General features: G+C 41.5%; 2 protein-coding genes across 2 annotated transcripts in view; one reads left to right on the top strand and one right to left on the bottom strand.

The window, feature by feature from the left end:
* Window positions 1–22,251, bottom strand: part of si:ch73-105b23.6 — a 50,461-nt gene extending 28,210 nt beyond the window's left edge. The window contains exons 1-2 of the mRNA XM_035401080.1: window positions 22,180–22,251; window positions 21,482–21,536 (exon numbers count right to left, since the gene is read on the bottom strand). The gene's annotated coding sequence lies outside the window, so the exon portion shown is untranslated. The remainder of the gene's footprint in view (window positions 1–21,481; window positions 21,537–22,179) is intronic.
* epcam (epithelial cell adhesion molecule) lies at window positions 2,030–9,886 on the top strand. Its single transcript, XM_035401081.1, has 9 exons — window positions 2,030–2,424; window positions 5,789–5,890; window positions 6,470–6,728; window positions 7,093–7,161; window positions 7,291–7,360; window positions 7,911–8,009; window positions 8,374–8,571; window positions 9,061–9,105; window positions 9,427–9,886. Exons 1-9 carry the CDS (start codon window positions 2,367–2,369, stop codon window positions 9,454–9,456), a joined length of 930 nt encoding a protein of 309 aa, XP_035256972.1. The 5' UTR covers window positions 2,030–2,366; the 3' UTR covers window positions 9,457–9,886.
* Window positions 22,252–22,644: the final 393 nt, after the last annotated feature.

The following is a 22,644-nucleotide window of genomic DNA, read 5'->3' as shown; positions in this document are numbered from 1 at the left end:
TTCCTGCTAAGCCACACAGAGGACATAAGACTATACGCAGTTGCTGATATACATCAACTGTATTTCAATAAATAACATATTGTAAAACTGTTATTAGGTCTGTTGTTTCTACTGATGTTTATGGAACAGCTTTGGTAACTAAATTCAGCTTACTGTGGGTATAAAAAACATAGTGTTTGCAATGTGCGTAGAATTTGTGTTTCTCATATTGTTAGACTGATAATAACATATATAACCTAGAGCCAACATCAGAATTTATGTCTTGCCACTTCAATTTATTATAAAATCTGTTTTTTGGAAAGAAAAGGGATCTCTTTGCCGTTTACATCCTGTTCTCTTTTAACCGCACAAAATCAGATAATAATAATAATAATAATAATAATAATAATAATAATAATGATAATGATAATGATAAGCAAGTATACAGCACTAAGTGCTTTCATGTTCCTTCTGAATAACAGCAGGCATGGCAGACTGCCACCCAAGCACGCCCATGCTGAACCAAGCACACAGTGTTTCTGCTGTGTTTTAACTCGTGTCTGAAGCAGTATTGGCTTTATTGCCTTACTGAATAAATGCACTCTTACTGTTACCGATCACCAAAACACAGCCCAGGGGCGCACAAACCCCGTCCTGGAGGGCCGGTCAGCATGCTTGTTTTTTTTTTTTTGTTTTTGTTTCAACCAGTTACCTTAGATATAGTTCCCTGACAGCTCTACACACTACGCAGGTTCACTCCTGCAGTTGAGCACAGAATCGTTAGGATACACTCGCAGTCTGAGGCTACAGCCGGCCAATCACATGGAGGAGGAAGCTTAGGGATTGGATCCGACATTTGGACCCAGCGTCCAGGCTGATGTTCCAAATGTCCAGTACCCTTGTGACAGGACGGCATTCCATTTCACTCCTCTTACATGCGAAGAGCCTTTTTCGGGCTTAATTGACGCGGTCCTCATCACCTATCTGGTTGCACATTTATACATGCACAGTAAGCATGTTATGAGTGCCATGCTGGTTTGCTTCACAGTATTGCAGCACACTTGCACGGTCCAAGCACGTGTGCTCGGGCAATTTTGTGTGCTGCCCGGAGACAAGAGGTTTTTCCAGGTTCCAAAGACAACCCAGAGCTCTGGGAAACGGAGGCGAAGGCCAGACACGAAAGACAGCATTTTTGTATCAAATGCTCATTCTGACCTTTGTGGGATCTGGCTTCACTGAATATTTCACAAGTCTTTACCCGAGAATCTGCTTTCGCATGACTGCTTTGTGCAAGGCCAGATACATCCCAGGGCTGCACACACAGAACAGATTGATAATAAGTAGCTATTACTTGTTTAGTTGTCTTCACGCCAGCGATACTGGTTGGTAGGAAAGAATTTGGTGTTCCTCTGTAGGTGAGTGATGGGGTAAACACTGGGATGAATACAGATTACACAACAGTGTGGATGTCACACACGACATCTATTTGTATTTATTTTACAAATAGAAACATTTAGATACGCAACCCCTCAAAATAAATGAAAGAGGAGCACTGTCTAAGCACCCACCTCCCCGCCCTCTCAAAATCAAATCAAATAATGCTTTTTTTGCATCATAGAGTTTATATTCTGGTGTCTGGCACATAAAGCACACATACCACAGAAAGTACAAATATAGGAATGTACTTATATTCTAACAGCAGTATTACACAAAAGGGTATGGACGTACAATGTGCAGCCGCAGTTAAACTGCAATAAACAAAAGGGACAGCGTCTGATGACGAAAATTCGTTGCAATACGACTAACAAAATACGTAAAACAGCTGGAACTGGTGATCTAATTATTATTTTTAAAAACGTAAAGAAACGAAAATAATGATAATAATAATAGACCTATATTTGTAAGGGCAAAGTGCCTGCAATAGCCGACGGTACATATAGTTCTCAAACATTTAGAGGAAGATACAAATATGGACATGGGTGGAGGAAAGGTGAGAATTAGGTAATGCTACGCCGAACCCCACCTTGATTTTGACTGGGTCTAACTAAATAGGGGATATTTTAGTGAAAACTCTTAAAAACACGGCTGGAAAGAATATTCGAACATTTTAGTTTACGATATTTACAGGAGTTTGTAGGACAATGACATTAGGTTCTCGTTTTTAACTACCCAAGAGTGTAATTTGAGACGCTCCTGTCGATTCAGTTTGAGAGTTCTTCCCCCAAACCGGTTGGACGAGAAGACCGCACCTGCGAGAGAGAAAGAAAAGAGCGCTTGTTTTCCTTCTCGTTCATTGTACCTGTTGGCCTTGTGCGGAGCAGCCACAAAGCCAACCTCGGACGTTTACAGCTTTCGGTTTATTTTCCAGATCTTTCGCAACCATAACCATGAATTCTGTGGTTGTGTTTCTTCTGGTGGCCTTCGCGGCTACGGCATCGGCTCAATGTGAGTGCTTTTATTTATATTAATAAGCTTTGTTCTTATAAATGTTGCTCTCTTCAGGCGAACAGAGGTCTAATCGGTTCAAATATTTGCATACGTGATATTTCCTTTTCTTGTCCTTTATATATATTTTATTTATATATTATATATTAACTTCGTAGCAATACATTTGAAAAGGTTATCATATTCGCTACATGTGCGCATTTTAAAAAGTTTTTCCCCATGCACGTCCACGGCTTTGTGCAAAATTATAGTCTTAATACTCAAGTATTAAGTTTAAAAAACGCGTAAGGCATCGTTCAAGACTATATTTAATATGGTGCTTGGTGTATTACGGTAAAACGAGCCGAAATGCGATTAACGGCATGTTCTCTCAAAAGACCTACTGTATGTGCTTTGCTATACCACTTCCTTTTTTAGGTTGAGGTTTATCACCGACGTCAACTTGAAAAACGTTGCGTAACTTTTTGCCTATTGTATTTACCACTGGTACAACCTGGAAAGGGCGCCTAGAATGGACACTTTGGTTAAGGGCGCAAACCTCTCACACTACAGAAGAACACGGAAGTGAGGCCACGGGCCCTAACACGTCGTGCTGTTGCCTTCTTGGCGTTTTCTAGTGGTTCTACATGTAGTGGGAGTAGGCTACCCATCAGTAGTAGCCTATTAGTCTCATAAAATAAACGTAAAGATAATTTTTTTTAGTCCTTTTTCAGGCTGATTTCTCCTTGGGTGACTATGCATACTTATCTGAGGATCAAGTCTTTCTCAGGTTGTGTTGTCCTTAAGCTAGTGCTGCCCAACTCTGTTCCTGGAGATCTGCCACCCTGGACGTTTTCACTCCAACCCAAACAAAGTACAACCCATTCAGCAGCTGGAGATCCTATTGAGTTGCTAATCAGGTGTGCCAAATTAGGGTTGAAACAAAAACCTTCTGGGCTGTAGATCCCCAGGAACAGGGTTGGGCAGTCCTGCCCTTAAGCCTTACAGTTGCCACACCCTAGGGCCTGGTTACTCAAATCGTCTTTTGAGGACCGAGAACTGCTGCTTTTCCACCCTCCCTTTACCTGGGACTCGGGTGTGAAGACCGTCAGGCTAATCGATAGCACTAATTATTCAGTTAATTATCTGGAAGAAAATAATTTGGATTCAAAGGCTGGATTTGAATATCCATGCTCTAGGGAATAAGGGTCATTCAAAATGAAGTTGGAACTTCTCAAAGGCTTCTCAAATCAGCCCCTAAAGTCAACCCTTAAAATCACCCCCTGATGAAGGGAAGTCTGAGGGCGACTTCCTGGCTAAGGGCACATCCGAAACCACCATGAACATCAAACTGAGCACCAAGGTCCACAAATAACCAGCCAACTGAACTGCTGATGATGAGGCTTATTCACTGTTAATAATAATAATAATAATAATAATAATAATAATATTACAAAGCACAATCAAGTTCACATTTAAAGAAAGTCCTATTTTTATAGCATTTTTATTCATACTTCTGTCACAGTGTATTAAAATGGGCACGCGGGCTCACGTTCTTCTTCCGCAAGATGGTCTCATCCACCTTTGCTTTGTGTCCGAATAATAATTTTAAAAAAAATAAAGCACATGAAATGTGTTATTGTTCAATAAAATGGTTTTATTTCTGCGGTATTGAACATAGTCTGAATATAAGCGTTTGTACGTTACAAAGTATGCACATTGCATCTTTATTGGGCTACTGAACTGTTCCGATAATGTGAATGCTGCCTTTCTGTTATGAATGTAAAATCCATCAGTGTCTCAGAAACCTCTCCCCTCGTGTGAGCTGAGAGACACATACTGTGCCATTAGCTGGTAAATGTCAGGACAGCAGCACCTCAGCGATGATGACTAAGGTGCGTTCTGGGACGGCAGTTTTTAACCACAGTCCGTCAGTCCCCAGAATCATTACGTGATCGAATAGAACGCACTCATTGAGGGTGTAAGAGGTCACTTTGGAACATAGCCCAGGCACTCGGATTTCCATTCAGCTTGACCACACTGAAAACAAAAATGATTTTTTATTCATTAGAGTGAACAATGTCCAAAGAAGAACTTTAATCTTGTCTGGGCATTGTTCACTCTTCAACTGTGAGTGTAAAGAGTGTTCACGCACAAATAAGTGACTGCTTCCTGGTTACGGACTAATCGGATTCAAGTGTGCACAGTCACCTAGCCACGTATTTTTGCACATATTCAGAGTCGTAATTCAAGTGCACTTCGGCTTGTTATTCATTGGTAAAATGATTAATGTGAAATCCCAGTTCTTTTACATAAAAGAAAATAATCTGGCCAGACAGACATATCGGAGGGAAAAAAGAACACACGTAGAATAGAATAGAATAGAATCCGCCATATATGTTGTGTCCACAGAACCAAAACACTGCTTCACCTCAGATTGCAGTGATGGCTTGTTCACTTTTTAAATGCCAGCCTAAGAGAGAGGTTTTGGTTTACGTTTTGTATGCCCGCAAATTCAACTCCTAGGAGCTGTTATGGGAAAACGGAGCTCTTTCTGAGTTCTTGGCCAGGAGACATTGTTTAATTACTGCTTTCTTAATAAGGGCAAGAGGTGTGACTACGAAGGAAAACAACTCAAATATAGGAACTGGTTTGTTGAACTCAAACAAGGGTGAGCCAGAACTTTAATTCAGTCAGCTTAAATTGAAGCCTGCATGACCTCCGTTCCATATGACCAAAAATGGTCACTTGTGATGGAAGAATGACCATATTTGGGTAACAAAATAACCAATAGGGTACCAGGATGCCTTCCTCTTGTTACCTGCCTTTACCACAACCTCCAAAACATTGGAACTTCCCCACTCTCACAGAGGGGACATTATGATTGTTCAAGCACACAAGTGTTACGATTGACATTTTGTCCAAAAAATTTGCCCAAGTTTGCCACAAGTGTGCCAGAATTACTATTGCATGGAAATCTAAGAGCTAAATGTGAGACCTCACCTCCACAGCAACTAGAAGCTTGTTACATAAAACCATTAAGATGCATATCTAATTTATAATTCTTTTGTTTCTGTTCTATGTTAAATCCTCGTGCTTGTTATAGTGTAAAATGTAGAATTATGTATACACTTGGATTTATTCATTTGTTTTTTCCTACGTTTTATTTCTTTTAATTCTCTCGTGCAGTTCCAGATCTCTGGTTGGAGAGACAGGAAAAGATTAAATAAGGAAATAATGTGCATAGTGTGTATGTATGCGTGTGGCGTTAAATATGTGAATACCAGTTGATTTATGTTTGATTTGCTGCTAAGAAAACCAACTGGCTGCTGTGAATCAGTAAAAAAAAAATTCAGAAAAGTAATGCTGCTTCCTCTCTCCTCAGGCACCTGTAAGACTATGAAGTGGGCTACTTGTGACGGAACCCCTTGCCAGTGCACTGTAATGGTTGGCGAGAACGTGAAACAGCCCCTGGACTGCACTAAGTGTAGGTGGCCTACAATGTCCTTGCATGAATTGCATTAACATTTAACACATGCCCTTAACCAGAGTGACTTGTGTAAACACACAGATATTGGTTGAGTCAACAAACAGAGCTGATGCTAGGTCAGAGTCACAACCTTACAGGAGTAGACGAAAAGTACGCAAACTTATAAAGGTAGTCGCCACAGTAGGTGCAAAAGCAGTAAAAAAATGCAGCATTACAAAGAAGCAATTGGGTTGTGGGTTATAGTTTTAGATCTGCCATAGGTAGGGCTAGAAAACCCATGTCAAATGTTCAGAGTTCAGCATTAGGTGAGTCATGATGCTGTTCAAATGGGTGGGTTTTCAGTCTGCAGTGGAGGATGGGCAGCGTCTCTGCTCTCGATTATGTTGGGGGGCTCATTCTGCTGGGGGGGGGGGATCAGCAGTATAGAGAGCTTGATTGAGACGAGGGCCCCTTCAGAGGGGGAACGGTAAGTTAGCGTGTCACCACTTTCCACACGTGTGCACCCGTGTGCATTTGCAGCTCTGACGTTTCCATTTCGTTGAATCTGTTCCCCTCCCTCCCTCCCTCCCATGCCAGTGATCCCCAAGTGCTTTCTGATGAAGGCGGAGATGTACCGCGCCAAGAAGGGCCTGTCCACCCGCACGGGCGGGAAGCCCACGGAGCACGCCTTCGTGGACAACGACGGCATCTACGACCCCGAGTGCGAGAACACCGGCACCTTCAAGGCCCTGCAGTGCAACAACACCGAGGAGTGCTGGTGTGTGAACAGCGCTGGAGTGCGCCGCACGGACAAGGGCGACAAGACCCTCAAGTGCGACAAGCTGGTGGAGACCTAGTGAGTCAACCCCCCTCGAACGCAGGGCCACCACTGTGGCTCCTCCGGGATGAACATACATAAAGCAACGCTTGGTTTATGTGAAGTTTGCATGTGATCCACCCACTTTCTGGGTGTCTGGGTGTCTGGTACAGCCACTGTTACTGTTTGTTAAAAACAAGGCTTCGACATTTGAGACACAGAACACAGTTGTGATTTTTGGCCCAAGGCTATTGGACTGCAGGTGGGGGTGTGCATTCTGCCACAGCTGCAGAAACCTGGTTGTATGCAAGGCAAACGATTGCGGAGCGCTTTAGCTGCTGCTGACTTGTTGTGGTAAGGATCAGCTGAAATGTTTTACACCTACATCCTTCCCCCCCTACAGCTGGGTACGTCTTGAGCTCAAACATAAGGATATTCCTGGTTACCAGATGGACCAAGACAAGCTGAAAACGTAAGTGCTGTCTATTCAGTTTGGAACCCTGCTATCCATTTGAAGATTGTGTGCTTGGGTCTTCCAGTTTAACATAACCATAATTAGTGTTTCCCTAAACTTACTGACATATGCCTTCTGTTGGCACAGTGCTCTGAAGGCTGCTCTAAAGGAACGTTATGATATGCCCGCGGACCTTACGGACAGCATGGAAATGGCCGTGAGTATTTCAAGACTTTTCAAGATAACCCTTCATTAAATCAACTGAAGGTTTTTACGGAAATTCTTTCAGAAGAAAAGCATGCCGTGTTGAAGACCTGATTTCAATGCATGTTAAGTAAAACAGTAGTTCAATGTAGGCTTGTGAAAACTATATTTAAACTAACATAAAACCCAAACATCTGGAGACCTTATACTCAATGTGACTTGGGAAAGATCTTTTTTAAAAACCTTCAATATACCAAAAGTTGCATCAAAATAATTAAATGTTTTGCACAATGCTAATTATAAATACCATGATAGAAAGTATGAGATAAGGACAAGATGACAGACTTTTTAGGCAATGGATCTTTTCAGTGAATGCGTTCCTATTGTTTATTATATTTAATTTTTGTTTGTTGTACATGCACCTGGAATGTATTTTGAAATGGTAGTTTGGTAGTTATTTCTGGATCACTTGGTTGGCAGTTGGTTGAATAGCCCCACAGTGGGAAAAGGGGGCAGGGTAGCTAACTTTGCAGTCTGTTTGACACGTCCATTTCCTCTGACAGTATGACAAGGACGCACGCCTCATCGTCCTGGACATAAAGAAGGACAAAGCAGACAAAGATAAGGACCTATCCAAAATGGCTTACTACATGGAGAAAGATGTAAGCATGCGCCCACGCTACTTTTCTTGCTTGTCTGAAGTGCTGTTATAGAAACTGAGCAGCCAGGTGACATCATCCTTAGTGAAAGTGTACAATAAGTGTTCTAACAGGAGAGCTAAATGTCCCTTTTAATTCTAACTTTTTTCTTTAAAAATAAAAAATAAATAAAAAATCAAGCTGCTGAAATCACTTTGGTTAAAATGTAAAATGCTATCGGTACTACTCTTGCAAACAGTCCATGATTATTTTGCTTGCCATTGCTGTTTTTAACAATGATGATAAATGAACAATAAACATAGCCGTGGTAATTTAGAGTCATTCTGACAACGGCAGTGATATTAAACTCATTCCTCTCTCACCCCAGGTCAAAGTCCTGCCTCTCTTCCAAAGCACCAGCAAGTTTGAGCCGAACGTGGAGGGCAAGAATGTGGAAATGGAGAACATCTTGGTGTACTATGTAGATGCGGAGCCCCCCACCTTCACCATGAAGAGGCTGACCGGTGGGGTGATTGCGGTCATCGTCGTCGTCATTCTGGCCGTTGTCGCTGGGCTGCTCATCCTGGTGAGTTTTATTTGTGACCCCCGCCCCCCACCCCTTCCCAAACCCCCAGAATGAATGCCAATGCTCAAGACTCTTTAAAGGGTTTTTTAAACTGTGACCAAGCAGCCTTAGACAGGATACTAAGGGTATCCGCCACACTTTACAAACCTACAGCCGGTCTTAATAAATGCACGACTCTAGTCTCGACTTTGAAAAATGGAATGAGTCATCAGTTTCATTGAAAAAGAAAGAAAAGAATAGAACATGAACAGATTGTTAGCCAGTTGAAATGGTTCAGGCAGATTGAATGTTTGTTCCCGCCCCAGTTCTTCCTCTGCACCTGTTTTCTCCAGTTCAGTAATATGACATCATAAGTCATTTAAATGCGGAAGACCAACCAGTATTCATTCTTTCTAACACTGTCCAACACTGTATCAATTATTGGTGCACCATGGGCAGATGGTTTTAGTAGTATTGTAGCATTTACGGGAGCTTTTAATTCTTTTCCAGTACTTCACCAATAAGAAAGAAAGGGCAAAGTATCAGAAGACACAGGTGAGTGTTTGCATTAGAACTTCTGGGCCTTTTTTTTAAACAAAAAATGGTCGTTTTTTATACTTTGTGTTGCTTGGAGATTTTAGATTGATGCATAAGGAAACTGAAGGAGTGGGAAGTATATATACTTGCCTTATCACTGCATAATTTCCTACCCTCCAAAATCACTGAACAGAGTAAAAAGGTACACATAATTTTCAATGGAACATTGCCACGAAAGCTGCTAATACGATATGGGAAATATCAGTGCAAACCAAATGTGACTTTGTAAAATCAAGTCTAAAATTATGCTAAACTAAAAAGGATTCTGTTTTCTTTCAGGTCAGAGAATTGGATGAGATGGCAAAGTGAATGTCCTTATTTTCTTGAAGTGGTGAAATTAAGTAAAATAATCCCATCACATTTTGATAGGAGTACCCTTCACATTGGAAACTAAACTAGAGGTTAGCTCTTGTTCTAAACATCTTGTGTGCAGTTGTCTATAAAAATGTTGCTTAATAGTTTTTTAATCTGAGGGATGGTCTCTGCTGTAACTTACATCTTTGTTAATATACAATATTTGGTGTGCTGTTATTTCCCAAGGACCATATTTATGAGCTAAAGAAAATTGCAGAAAGTGCCTGTATATTACCAAATCCCTGTCCATGAAATGCATATTGGAGATTCATTTTTTATTTGACGTAATATTTTTCACTTTGCCATGTACAGATTGGGGTACTGCGGTTTTTAATATTGTGAATTTTGATTAAATGGTTTTTAATAAAATGATAATATTGTTTAAACTACCTTTCCATCTCCACTCTTTGACCAAAATTGTCAGCCTTGACTTCTCCAACATCTTGCAAATGCTCACTCTTATCCAGAGCGAAGAACCTTAAATCACTACAAAATGATATCAATACAGGCACTAATTCTCTACAACATGTAATGGAAAATGGGCTACACTGAACAGATGTGCAAGGAACAGGAATGAAAGTGCAGAAATCCTCTAGAGGGTATAATCTTGAGAGAAGTGCAAGTGCAGGATGTGCAGACTTGATTTGGTGCAAACTGATGCCAAAATGATACCCTGCCTGCTGCAGCTGATGCACGCCTGAAGTCAATGCACAGTATGAGTATTTGCATGTGCATTTCAGCTTGTCCTTGTGTGGACTAATTTAAGTGCTAAATATATATTTTGATTCACTATAAAAGTGAATCCAAGTGTTTCAGATATTAGAATGACACAGCAACCGTATGTTTTTGCTTGTCACGAAGGCTCAGTTATGATTGTATGCGTGGTGTCAAATGAACTGTAGGGGATTTAAGGTATGGCATTTCATGCAGGACTGCCTATCTAGACTAGTTCTGTGGAAAATGACAACAAAAGGGAAGAGTAAGGAAAAGGCTTCCTTTTTTTGATCATAAGTGTGAGAAATGAACACCTGATGGATATTTTTCATGTTTGAGAAATGCAAACTAGCAATTTGAATATCTCGGCATTGGGTCAGGGGGTGGCCCGGACATTAAAATCTGTGCAAATATTATTACATTGGGTGCATTTGCATTTTTTCCTCCAATTGTAATTTCAGGGGTAGAGGGTAATTTCAGGGGTAGACGGTCATGAGAGCTACAAGCCTGCTTTATTGTGCTAGTAGGGCCTGCTGTGACTGCTTCAACTGCTCTTCATCCTCATCATCCTAAAATGTGGCTCTCATAACTTTTTGTCTATATTTTGAATGACCCATACAAATGTCTCACACTTAGCCTACCTGATATGCATTGTGTAGAACCCTTCTGTTTATGACCTATTCATACAAAAATGCTCTGTTAATGAACAGAGAAACCACAACAGTTACTAAATCACATCTAACAAATGCCTTTATTGCCTGTCGGTATCATTTAAAAATGTTCCTTTTTCAGTACCTGAACCATAGACCGATTCATGCCTTAATCCGGAGACCTATAATGCGGCTTTGTAAAAAAAAAAAAAAAAAAAAAAAAACCACATTGAATGGCTTTGAATGCTGCTACTTTGATGCAGTGTTTGTCACAAATGGGCTGTGTTCTCTCAGCTGCACAGTTCTTCTATAATGGTTCTCGAGATTTCTGTGGCATGAACATCTTGTTTGCCTGACGTCTAATCTCTGTGCATTATCAGGGTGTGTGTATTTGTGTGAGCAAATGAGTTGACTGAAGGACTGGAAAAAAATAGTCTGTCTATTGTTTAACTTATATACATTTGGAAATAACTGGCAGTTTATAAGATTGAACCAACACATTGAGAGTACAAAGAAAAAAATAGACAAGCCTGAGATAGTAAACCAGTTTCAGCTCGGATTTGAAGGAAATGAGTGGTGAGAGAAAATACTACTCTACTTCAGGTAGGACCTGTCTGTCAAGGAGAAGCTGACATTGTGGTCTCCATGTTGTTACTACGCTACCGATCAAGAGGTGTGGCTGAAAAAGTGGCATTCCTTTTGTCTGCGAAACTCAAAAGTCGGCAGACTTGTCTTTTCCATGGACAAGCTGTGAAGAGGATTTCCAGTAAATGAAATAATCAGATCAGAACAGGCCATGCCCATTTTGAATTTAACCTCAAAAGGAAGCCTGCCATTGTTATGTTGTGAACCAAACCAGGTTAAATCGGAACACGGCATATTAGGAGTGAGTGGAAAATTCCTATTTTCTAGATTCCTATTACGGAAAGCCTGTCATTGCTAGTGTTATCTTGACTCATTCCCCATGGTGTTTACGTGGTGTGTTGTGGTGTCACTGGGTTGGACACACTACTTCAAAAGCAAAGGATCTCTGTGAATAAGCCACTATCCCTCCTGTCAGGGCTCGTCTCTCCCGTGTGGAATTCTGGGATTCCCCTGCCCTTTTTCCACGGTAGCTCTCATTTAAGGGGGCTGTTCCAGGATAGGTGGTTTTGTTCCTACAAATCATTTGCATGTTTAACTAAGCGCTCCGGTCTGAGTTCCTCCTCCACAACAATCAGGGGAAACGCTGAGGATCGGTGTAATTATGAGCTGCTGTGTGCAGTGGTGGCTTTTAACGGCCTGTGTGAAACCACGGTAACAGACACGATCCAGATGGAACACATTCCATCAACAACGGTCTGTAACACCCTGATGTTCTCTCCGTCTCAATCGGCATGCCTGTGCTAAAAAAAAAATGGATGTTTCATGATGAAAGCAGTAAATTTGCAATAAGTGGCCAAAAGCAAAGTCTCTCTCTCTCTCTCTCTCTCTCGCTCTCTCTCCTCCTCCCCCCCCCCCCACAAAACTCAGTGTTTCTGTGTGACACAAACAAAGCTGATACATGATCTCCTAGGTGAGTCAGAGAAAGGGAGAGATGTTTTTCCTGTTGAAACTAGTGCAGACAGGTTTTAGATTCTGACGTATACCTCCCCCCAAAACACCATTCCATGGGAAAGGGTGTGTCAATACCTATTATGGCGTCAGGGGCAAGTAACCCAACCTGGACAAAGTGGAGGATAGGGAGGGCAGTTTGGGACACTAAAGACATTGCTCTGCACAGCAGTGCCATGGAACGATTTTTTAAAAATCAACCATGTGTTCTCTGAATTATCACAAGGTGACCGACTACCTTTTTACATTTCTTAGATCTGTCACAGTCACAGTCCATGAAATGAAATACTGCATTAAATATTCCATGAAATGGTATTCCAGAAGAAATGAAACCTCAGGCGGATTGAAACTTTGTTTTTCCGTGGGTGATACAGTTGTGAAATATCCAGAAATAATTACCAAGGGTGTATTTAGGTATTAGCACACAATATTGTGTCATCGTAGAGCTTATGTCAGTGTTGAGAAATTTGTTTTCGTTCAGTACACATGTAGGCATGCCTGAGTGTGTACTCAGAAGCGTAAGTCAGGTGTGTGTGTGTCCGTATCTGTATGACAAGGACACAATGACAGTCTCTCAATGAAAGTCAGTACTCTCTCTCTCTTTCTCTCTCTCTCTGGTGATTTCCCCACTGGTTTCTGTCACACGGTGCTATTTGACTGTACTCTTTCTACCCTGAATCGATATATACGGATGTAAGTTGATGAAATATTTAAATGTGTATGCATATCCACGCATATTAGTTTGAAAATCTACCCGCGGTAGCGGAGACCAGAACAGCTGAAAAACCGTTTAAACCATAAAAATACAGTCAGTGCTACAAGTTAATTTATTTTGAAAATTTAATTTTTTTCCTGTTTGTTTTTGTCAAGCACCGTCTGTTGGAATTCCGTTCTCCTCGTCTGAAAATTGATTTCTGCATTTGTCCTGCGAGAGGGAATCCAACATAATGGAATCCGTGCAAAAACAGACCTGAGAAGTGTTATCATGAGATTATTCTTTATAATAGCTGTGGCAGGATAGGTCCCTCCTACAGAGCATTAGGACAGTCATTGTAAACGTGTGATCAGACAGCCCAGAGCATGAGGAAACAAGCAGGTTCAGCGTTTTGCCCGTGTGTGATGGATTAGAACAGGCGTACACCTCTTCAAATGAAAAGGAAATTACTTGTCAACCTGTAACATGGCTATTAGGCCTCATTCAAATCACTTGGCCTTATTCAAATCCTTAACATGTACTTGCGCGCACACAAACATATGCGCACGCACACGCACAGACACACACAAATAAACAGGCTGTGGGCCGAATAAACAACTTGCTGTGGTGAATCTGGGACAGTGACACTCAATAACACTGTTTTTCATATATTAGCAAAACTGCTGTAAGTGTAAACAGAAACCAGAGAGTGAGGAGAGAAATGGCAGGGATATGGATAGAGAAAATGAGAGGAAGAAAGGAAAGAGCAATGGAGAGATAGGGAGAGCGGGAGGGAAAATAGAGACGTAGGTAGATGGAGATAGGGAAATGAGATGGGAAAAGAGGAACAGCAGGAGTGAGAGAGATTAGAATAGAATACAATTAGAATTAGTGAATGGTAGATTAGTAAATCGATTGGTGAATAATTCATGAAAAGACAGGCTTCCCCTGCAAAATGACAGAGCCTAATTCAACAGAGCTTCTAGAATTCTACCCTTGCTTCTCTGCACCTAATTGTGTTGTGTTGTGTTGTGTCGTGTATGTGAATATCACCAGTGGTTGTTTGCTTCAGTGGGAAATGGTGGCCATCCCCATGGTGATAGCAGGCATGGAAGCGGAGGAACTGGTTTCGGGGCGGAGGCCAAGTCATGTGACCTTGTCGGCAGACAAAGCACTTTTGCTGAAATGAACCCTAGCTGCTGCTGAACCAAGCCTGTAGAGTTACCACCTTTAATGTAGAAGTGGGTTTCACTTCCAACCGCAAAAAGATCTCAAAAATACTGTCATTCAAAAAGGAAACCAGCGCTAAAACTACGGGCATTCAGCTACAAAATATCCAGGAAATTATTTGGTAAACTTTTGTTCTTGGTTGTGATAAAAAAAAGTCATGTTGTCCTGCCATTTCTTTTTTTTTTCTAGAGCATTGCAGAAATGGTAACATTAAATGCTATTGGCTGATGTGGAATTCTTACACATTCTTAAAACACCTAAAGGAAGACACGGAAGTGCCAGTTGACTATACTTGATTATACAAGCAACCCTCAGTGTCTCAACAGGAAGTGGACACTTAAAAAGTGACAACACTGCCCCTATGTGGTCATGAATGAACCTGCATGCTTCTGGGATTGACCATTTTCTATATAAAGGAGGGAGGGGACAAAAGGCACATCTTAACCCTATAATTTATCTGAGAGTTACTTGTTAATTGATACTCATATTATTTATATGTCCTTCATGTCTTGGTGTTACTGGATATTAAAATTTCAGCCATGATATTCATGTACAAAGCATGTTACTATGTGGAAAGCAGGTGCTGATATATGATCTTTTTCCATGGCCTTTAGAATATTTCAACACCCTTTGTGCAGCTGCAGTTGTCAGAGGTAGACTCCCTAACGTATAAGGCTGTTAGCATATTTATAAAGGACAAAATTTACATTTTTGGCAGTCCCTTTGAAAATGTTCTTCTAGATGTTATGACCCATTTTTTCACTTGGAATTTAGGATTGCCTTTAGAATTTGTGTGTGTGTGTGTGTGTGTGTGGGTGGGTGTGTTTGTGTCTATCAGCCAAGTTCTGTATACTTCATTATGAGCTCTCAAACCATAAAAACAGACCACCTGTTCCCTTTTTTTTCAAATGAATTGAAGCATTTGGATCAGACACAAAGATGATCCAAATGCTGTGTGTGTGTGCGTGTGTGTATGTCAAGTTCATATCCCTCAGTCTTTTTAAACCTGTGTATGTTTGTGCTCTTTAGTCATCTTTAAGACTTGTGCTGGTGGAAATATGTTTGTTGGGCCTTCTGTCACTAACAGCAGACATACACAGCTGTCTCTCTCTGTGACAAAGACAGATCCAAAGCCCAGACCTCCTATCCTACAAATTCCCCTTCTCTGAACCCCATCCTCATGCAAACCGGGTGAACTGACCATGAGTAGAGGACACATAACTGTATGGACTACTGTAGTGCATCAGTGCTGCAAATGGCTTGAGGGAATGATCGTTGCGCCCCGAGGCTCCTCCCAGTTCCAGATGCATACCAGCACATGGTCTCACACATATGCTAATGTAGATGCGCACATACATACAATTGTTTACATTACAGGCATTTAGCAGACGCTCTTATACAGAGCAACTTATACAACTTTTTACATAGCATTTACATTGCATCCATTTATACAGCTGGATATATACTGAAGCAATGCAGGTTAAGAACCTTGCTCAAGGGTACAAAGGCAGTGTTCTACCCAGGAATCGAACCTGTAACCTTTCGGCTGCAAGACCAGTTCCTGACCCAGTATACTACGCTGCCGCCTTTTTAGCATGTATACACATGCACGCACACATGCAGAAATATATAATAGATTAGAAATGAAGATACAGTTTAGCCGTCAAGCTCCACTTATAAACAATCTCCGTACATCTGAGAGACACTACCTCACTCAGGTCCACAGAAATGTGGATGTGGATGGAGTTAATGTGTACAAACACAAGCCATGCGCACACAAGAATGGATGTGCCCATAAGGGCTCCTTGAGTCAGCCTGAGGAATGACCACTTGTAAAAAGAAGTCATAAAAATGCCTATTGTGGAGTTTCTTTCCAGACAGATGGTCAGGACATGATAGCCCAGATAACATATAAAAAAGGTCTCCAGAAGTGTCAGAGCTAGCCTAATGAATTTTAGACATATTAGGCATCAACTGCCTCTAGACGCTGCTAAGCTCTTTATGCACTCAATGATTTTCTCGCACCTATCTTACTGTGCTACAAGCTGTTCCCAGGCAGGAGCGACTACGCTAAAACCATTATACACTCTCTACAAACAATCTGTGAAAATTCTTGATAAAAACCAAGGAGCTACCATCATTGTACCGTCATTCAAAAGTATAATTTATTGACCTTTGACACTTTTCTTTGTTTTGCAGATATGAGCCTGATGTATAAATTAATTCATGATCTTGCACCACCACCACTTAAACAATGTGTGTCATTCTGCAGGAACAATGTTAGGGAGACCAGCGCATCAGTCAGAGGTGACTGCTCAGCTAAATTTAGAAAAACTGTTTTCGGACAATCAGCATTTTCAGTCAGAGCAGCAGATAAATGGAACTCAATTCCCATCCATATAAGAGAATGCACAAGCTTCAGTATTTTTATAACAACACTTAAAACATGGCTCAAGACAAACCAATCATGTGATCACTGATCTAAACCTTTATATGGAACCAACTGTTTTCCAACATGGAGAGTATGTAATGCATATTTTGTATGATGTTGTTTTGTATGTGATGCACTGTTTGTAAATTTTGCTAATTGTATTGTTTTCAATTGTTTGTATTGTACTGTTTGTATTATACTGTATTGTTTTTAATATTTTCCTGCCCAGGGACCGCAGATGTAAATGAGCTATATAGCTAACTCTGGCCCAACGGTTGTGTTGTGCATGGCCCCTGTTAAATAAACAAAATAAACTTTTTAAAAAACTAAAAAAAGAAGGGTATAGAACAGCAAAACTATAAAGTACTGGATCACGAAGATCACAAATATACAGCACTGGGAAGTGAGCGTCACATTTTCTTGTACTGTAGCTGTACGAAATGAGTATTGTACCTTATTGAACCTGTGTTTTGTAGTTGTTCCAATGACCATGATATGCACTTTTGTACATCGCTTTGGATAAAAGCGTCTGCTAAATAAATGTAATGTAATTTGGGCCCATGTCCCTCCCAGACTGAGCTAGCTTCTGCTCTCCACTGGATATGTGGCTGCATGCCAATGTTATGGGATGCATGGACGGATGAATGGATAGAATCTTGGCCAGATGCATACATATATGCTTACATACACACACTTTTGATTTGCTCAATAAAATAAACTGAGCTGGTATTGTGTGTGTGTGTGTGTGTGTGTGTGTGTGTGTGTGTGTGTGTGTGCCTGTGCGTGTCAGAGTCTGAGCCTTACATGGATGATGGGACTCAGCAGAGCAGGAGGGGTGTGTCCTTGGTGGCTTATTTGTGTGAGTGACAGCACAAGACTGTCGCCCAGGTGGGAGAACGGCTGGCACTGATGAACTGTGGCAGTGGGCGGGGCCACAGATGGACTTCCATCCATACAGATGTAAGCTCATTAACTGAGCTGATATGGCCAACTCACCAGGGATCATTGCTCACAGTCTAACTGATAGCAAGCAGCACTCTCATCTGTCTGTAACCCCTCAATGTTCCTCCTTCCTTCTTCCTGCCAGGGCTGAACTTTTAACCGCCGCATGGAAGGAATCGATCTGTTACTCTCCAGACCACATCTACACCTCGCACACCGCTAGGATCTTTACCAATCATGAGCCATATATGACATGACATATCACTTGACCCCACACCACACTGCCCATTTAACATTCAGATCGAGACATAGAAAACACTCATTTATGTTTACTTTGATGGCTTAGTTAGTAGAACATTGAGCTAACAATGCAAAAGGTTGTGGGTTCAATCCCAGGAGACTTCACATACTGAGAAGCATCTGCATTTGTATGCTGTGTGGTGCTTTGTATAAAAACATCTGCTAAGAAGCATATAATTAATGAGTACAAGCTGATTACAGATGAGGAACCCATAAGAGGGATGTACCATTTATGAATCCCATAACTTTTATTTTATTTCCAATAGCACATTTTGTATTACCGTTCTGTTGCTGCCGACTCCTAGGTATGGGTACGTGCCGAAAAAAACGTGTGTCCAAGGCCAGGGCTGCAACTCGCCAATACATTTCTCCACTATCCGCCAGCTGAGCTACACAGCCAATTTTTTAAATGCACCCTTTATTTAACTGAAATGCCTCATGAACGCTCATCTCCTTTTCATGAGAAATCTTGTCAAGATGGCAGCCATAAAACTGCACAGCAAAAAAGACGAACACAGTCAAACACAGAAATGCATGATGGCCCAAAGGCACAGTGAACGTTTGCATCTGAAGAGTACACTTCAGCTCATGATGTCATAAGATCAAGGGTTCAGAAGCTCACGGTGTACCTCAGACAGGAACATGTTAACAATGTTTCTCTGCAGGGCTGCTGGGTGGCTCATTCGGCTAAGGCATGGGTTAAACAGATCGAAATTCAGACCCGACTGTGGCCGACGTGCAGTTGGAAATACAGTATCACTGCCCAAGGTATCGGAGGGTCCAAGTCAGTTAGAGGTCCCCATTTCATCGCTATCTAACAACCCCCGCTGAGGGCCCCGTGGACTGTATTTCAAAGTCAAATAGGAAAGGTCTTCCCTGACTCCACTATGTAAGCTTGTAAGCCTGGCTGCAGTCTGCAGAGTGAACACAAACGGGCTGATGGCACTACGTGTTTCGGAGGAGAACCGCGGATGTCTACACTCTGCCGAATCCACAGTGGGCTTCACACGCGGGTGCGGCTGTGGTCGCAGATAGCCGGACATTCCAAATTTCGGGTGGGAATTGGACATGTTCATCCCCACATCAGCCACCAAATTAAAAAAATATATATATATATTTAAAAATTACTGAAAATTAAGGCTTGAAGTGATTGTGCAGCTTTTCAAGCAGAGATTTGGGGCAAATCACCCCGATGCAAAGCACAGTACAGGCTTGTCGGCTTTTTTGCAGTGTAAAAAAAAATGTGCAAGTTACACCTTATCTTCCTGAAGTGGTCTGGAAAGCAGTTTCAGGTAGAAAATTGTCACCTCACATTAAAAACATATTTTCAATATTTTTTTTCCCACCACTTGAATTCGATTAAGTGCTGACTCGATGCAAAGCCTTAAAATAGCAACCACGCCATATCCGCTGATCTATAAAAATGATAATCGCACAGAGCAGGATTATGAAAACCGTGAGAGAGGGGAGAGAATGAGCCTGTAGGTGTAAATGCATTTTCTCCCCGACAGAAATAAACAAACACAACCAAAGCAGACAGAAAAAGAACCAGATGAGATTATGGGCTGAGTTACTGACACGGGCGGAGTCCGGCAGAAGCATGCAGGAGAGAGTTATAAATGATTACGCTGCCTTCATCCCCCCCAACACACACACACACACACACACAGATATGTACGCACACACACACAGATAGGTACACACACACAGATATGTACGCACGCACACACACACACACACAGATATGTACGCGCGCACACACACACACACACACAAAGATATGTACGCACACACACACGCACACACACGCACTGTTTTCATTGGAAATTTGAATTGGCTTGACAAGGCGTGGGCCTGTATGAGTGATGGCCGTGTAGACGTGGAAGGTGTTACTGAGTTTCCCATTCCATGGGGAGATTCATTCACACACTTGCCTGGATCGCCCTCACTCCCAATTCCCCCCATATCCTACATCAATCAATCAATCAATCAATCAATCATTTATATCACATTTAATATTTCATACATCCTAGTACATGATATACACTACCCTCAGTGCAACAGCATTCTGCCTGCACATCTCAGCGCCCCTGCTGGACGGAGGACTGCTGAGCCTACACCATACTGATACCATTCAAATGAAAGTTCTTTGTTTACCCCTTGCCTACCCCTGAGGTGGGTCTGCTAAGGATGTGCAGGATGTCAGGAGGCCCACTTTGTACCCCTGAGCTCTTTGGCTCACTGACCTTCTCAAAAGCACGCCTTCCTGAGGACCACCCTCACAAGTCCGTGCACCCCAGACCACCGCCCCTGCCCCACACCCCATTTCGGATCTTATCTGTCAAAGTTATCTGGGTGTGTGCAAAACCTCTTTGTTCTCATCTGTTGACTGTCAAGGCACTCAGAATGAAATTATGTCGATATAAGGAGAAGGGTAGATAGATGGATGTGGAGAGCCATATGATTGATGGGGGAATGAATGGGTCTGGATTTAGATGTATGTGCAGGACTCTTCTCCAGCAGGGTAGCAGCAGTTCCTGCTGACTGACTTTGGAGTGGAGTGAAGTGAAGGTGGAAAATAATTGGTCAAATGAATTTTAAAGAAAGCATTGTGGCTTGTGTACAGCAATGGCACGGTTATATAAGAGTGGAGTACCAGGCTCCTTTACAGCATAAAGCAATGCCGCCAGCTTTGGCCTAATGGAGTCAACTTAATAAAAAGGTACAATAATATTTTAATAATCAAAATGGAACCCTCAGCAGAAATAGCCATACTACTGCCTCCTTAATAAGACAGTACACTTTGTGATATTATTTCAGTGTCAAAAACAAACAAAAAAATATAAAACTATGTTGGGTATCATAAAAAGCCCAGAAAAGGTGAACTATCCCTTTAAAGACTAGTTTTCTGCACAAAGCCAGTTGGCAGTTGTCTTGTTTTGTTTTATTTTGTTGGACTTGTTACAAAATTAGCAATGTTCAGGGAATTGGCTTTCCTTGACTGTGCATTTTGGTTGGCATTTTGAAATGATTCTGGCAGCCCTACTGCCCAGACATCTCCTTTGGCAAATGTCACAGAAATCACAAGACTACCATCAGCATACAACATTTCGCTGATAATTCAGTGCACCAAAATCTGGCCTCAATTTAACTCCTTACAGGAAAGCCCTAGTTAATTCTGAGGTCTTAATGAATTCTTTAGATCTACATGCTTGCAGAGCACAGTCCATTTCAAAATAAACTGTATCGCCGTTGCATGTGTTCTTCCGTCATCCCTGGACTAAGTTCATAGTTGGGCAAGGGACTAATGAGTCTAACTAAAGTGATTTGATGGTTATTACTACATTAAAACATAAAACCTGGCACAGCCTGCAAAGGTGGTCCCAAAAAAACCCAAGAAAGCTACACAAAAACCAAAGTACTCACCAGTGGATGCCGATTCAATTTGGTCTTCTGGGCCAGCCTAAAATCCGGGATTGGCCTACATTCCGTTCCGTTGAAGATTTTTATTTTTTCCAAATGTTTGTTTATTTTTTTAAAAATAAAACACGCAAAACAAATAACAAATGGAAAAGCGAAAATGGATTTCTTGTCAGTGCTCGAACAAGACAAAAAATAAATAAATGAACATACGGGATAGATGGCGAGACTGAGATTACGAACAATATATGGTGAGACAAGACTCGGCAGTTGTAACCCGAATTTCCCTAAACGAGAGTGCTATACCAAACCAAAATTCTCCACAAAACAAAACAAACAAAAAAAAAACAATGTCATCTGCTTCTGGACATCCACTCAGTTGTCCATTAAAAAAAAACAAAAACTTTCCAACACTATATTTCTTACCCTTTGACCTAGTGGATCGGGTGAATGAAAGAAAAAAACCACCGATAATAACCCAAAAAAATATATATGTAGGGGCTGTAAAAACAAATCGTATCTGATTGTGTGCATATTCCAAACACTGCAATATGTTACACTGCTCTGGAATATATATTATTATTATATTGTCACAATTTATATGGTAACTTTGCTGTCTCTTTTGGGTATAAATACTTTTAGGCCTGAGCAAAGTCACAGAATCTTTGTGTTGACTTTGCTGTCTTGCCAGACACCATACTCACACGCGCAGTAGGCTATTACACCATGGAGGAAGTGACGTTTGTGTCAAGCGAGTAATCTGCCTCTCAAGTCCTTACATTGCTTAATTTAAAATTTTGTTTACTAATTTTCAGTGTTGCCTCAGACACCCCCATACCACGTTTGAATGCGCGTGTGACTCCGTTAAGTCCGCAGAGCAGTAGAAAACTTTAAGAGATCTAAATGACAACACCGGCATTCTGGAACTTAAAGTCAGCACGTCCCAAGAGGAGCATGACTCAACTCGCACGACAGTCTCCCTCAGTGTGAAGTTAAAGAGGTGTGACTGGAGTCACACATCCATACTTATGTGACGGCCACATCGGCGTGATTCTCAACCACATTTGTCAGATCCCCTTAAAATGTCACCTGGAATGCACACCGCACATCTTTCAGGCAATTTCTCCCAGAGATATGGTTTCTCTCTCTGATTTTTATTTGTCGCTATG

Source organism: Anguilla anguilla, chromosome 18, assembly GCF_013347855.1.
Source record: "Anguilla anguilla isolate fAngAng1 chromosome 18, fAngAng1.pri, whole genome shotgun sequence".
In the NCBI taxonomy this organism is placed as follows: domain Eukaryota; kingdom Metazoa; phylum Chordata; class Actinopteri; order Anguilliformes; family Anguillidae; genus Anguilla; species Anguilla anguilla.
This window is presented reverse-complemented; position numbering and strand designations above follow the sequence as displayed.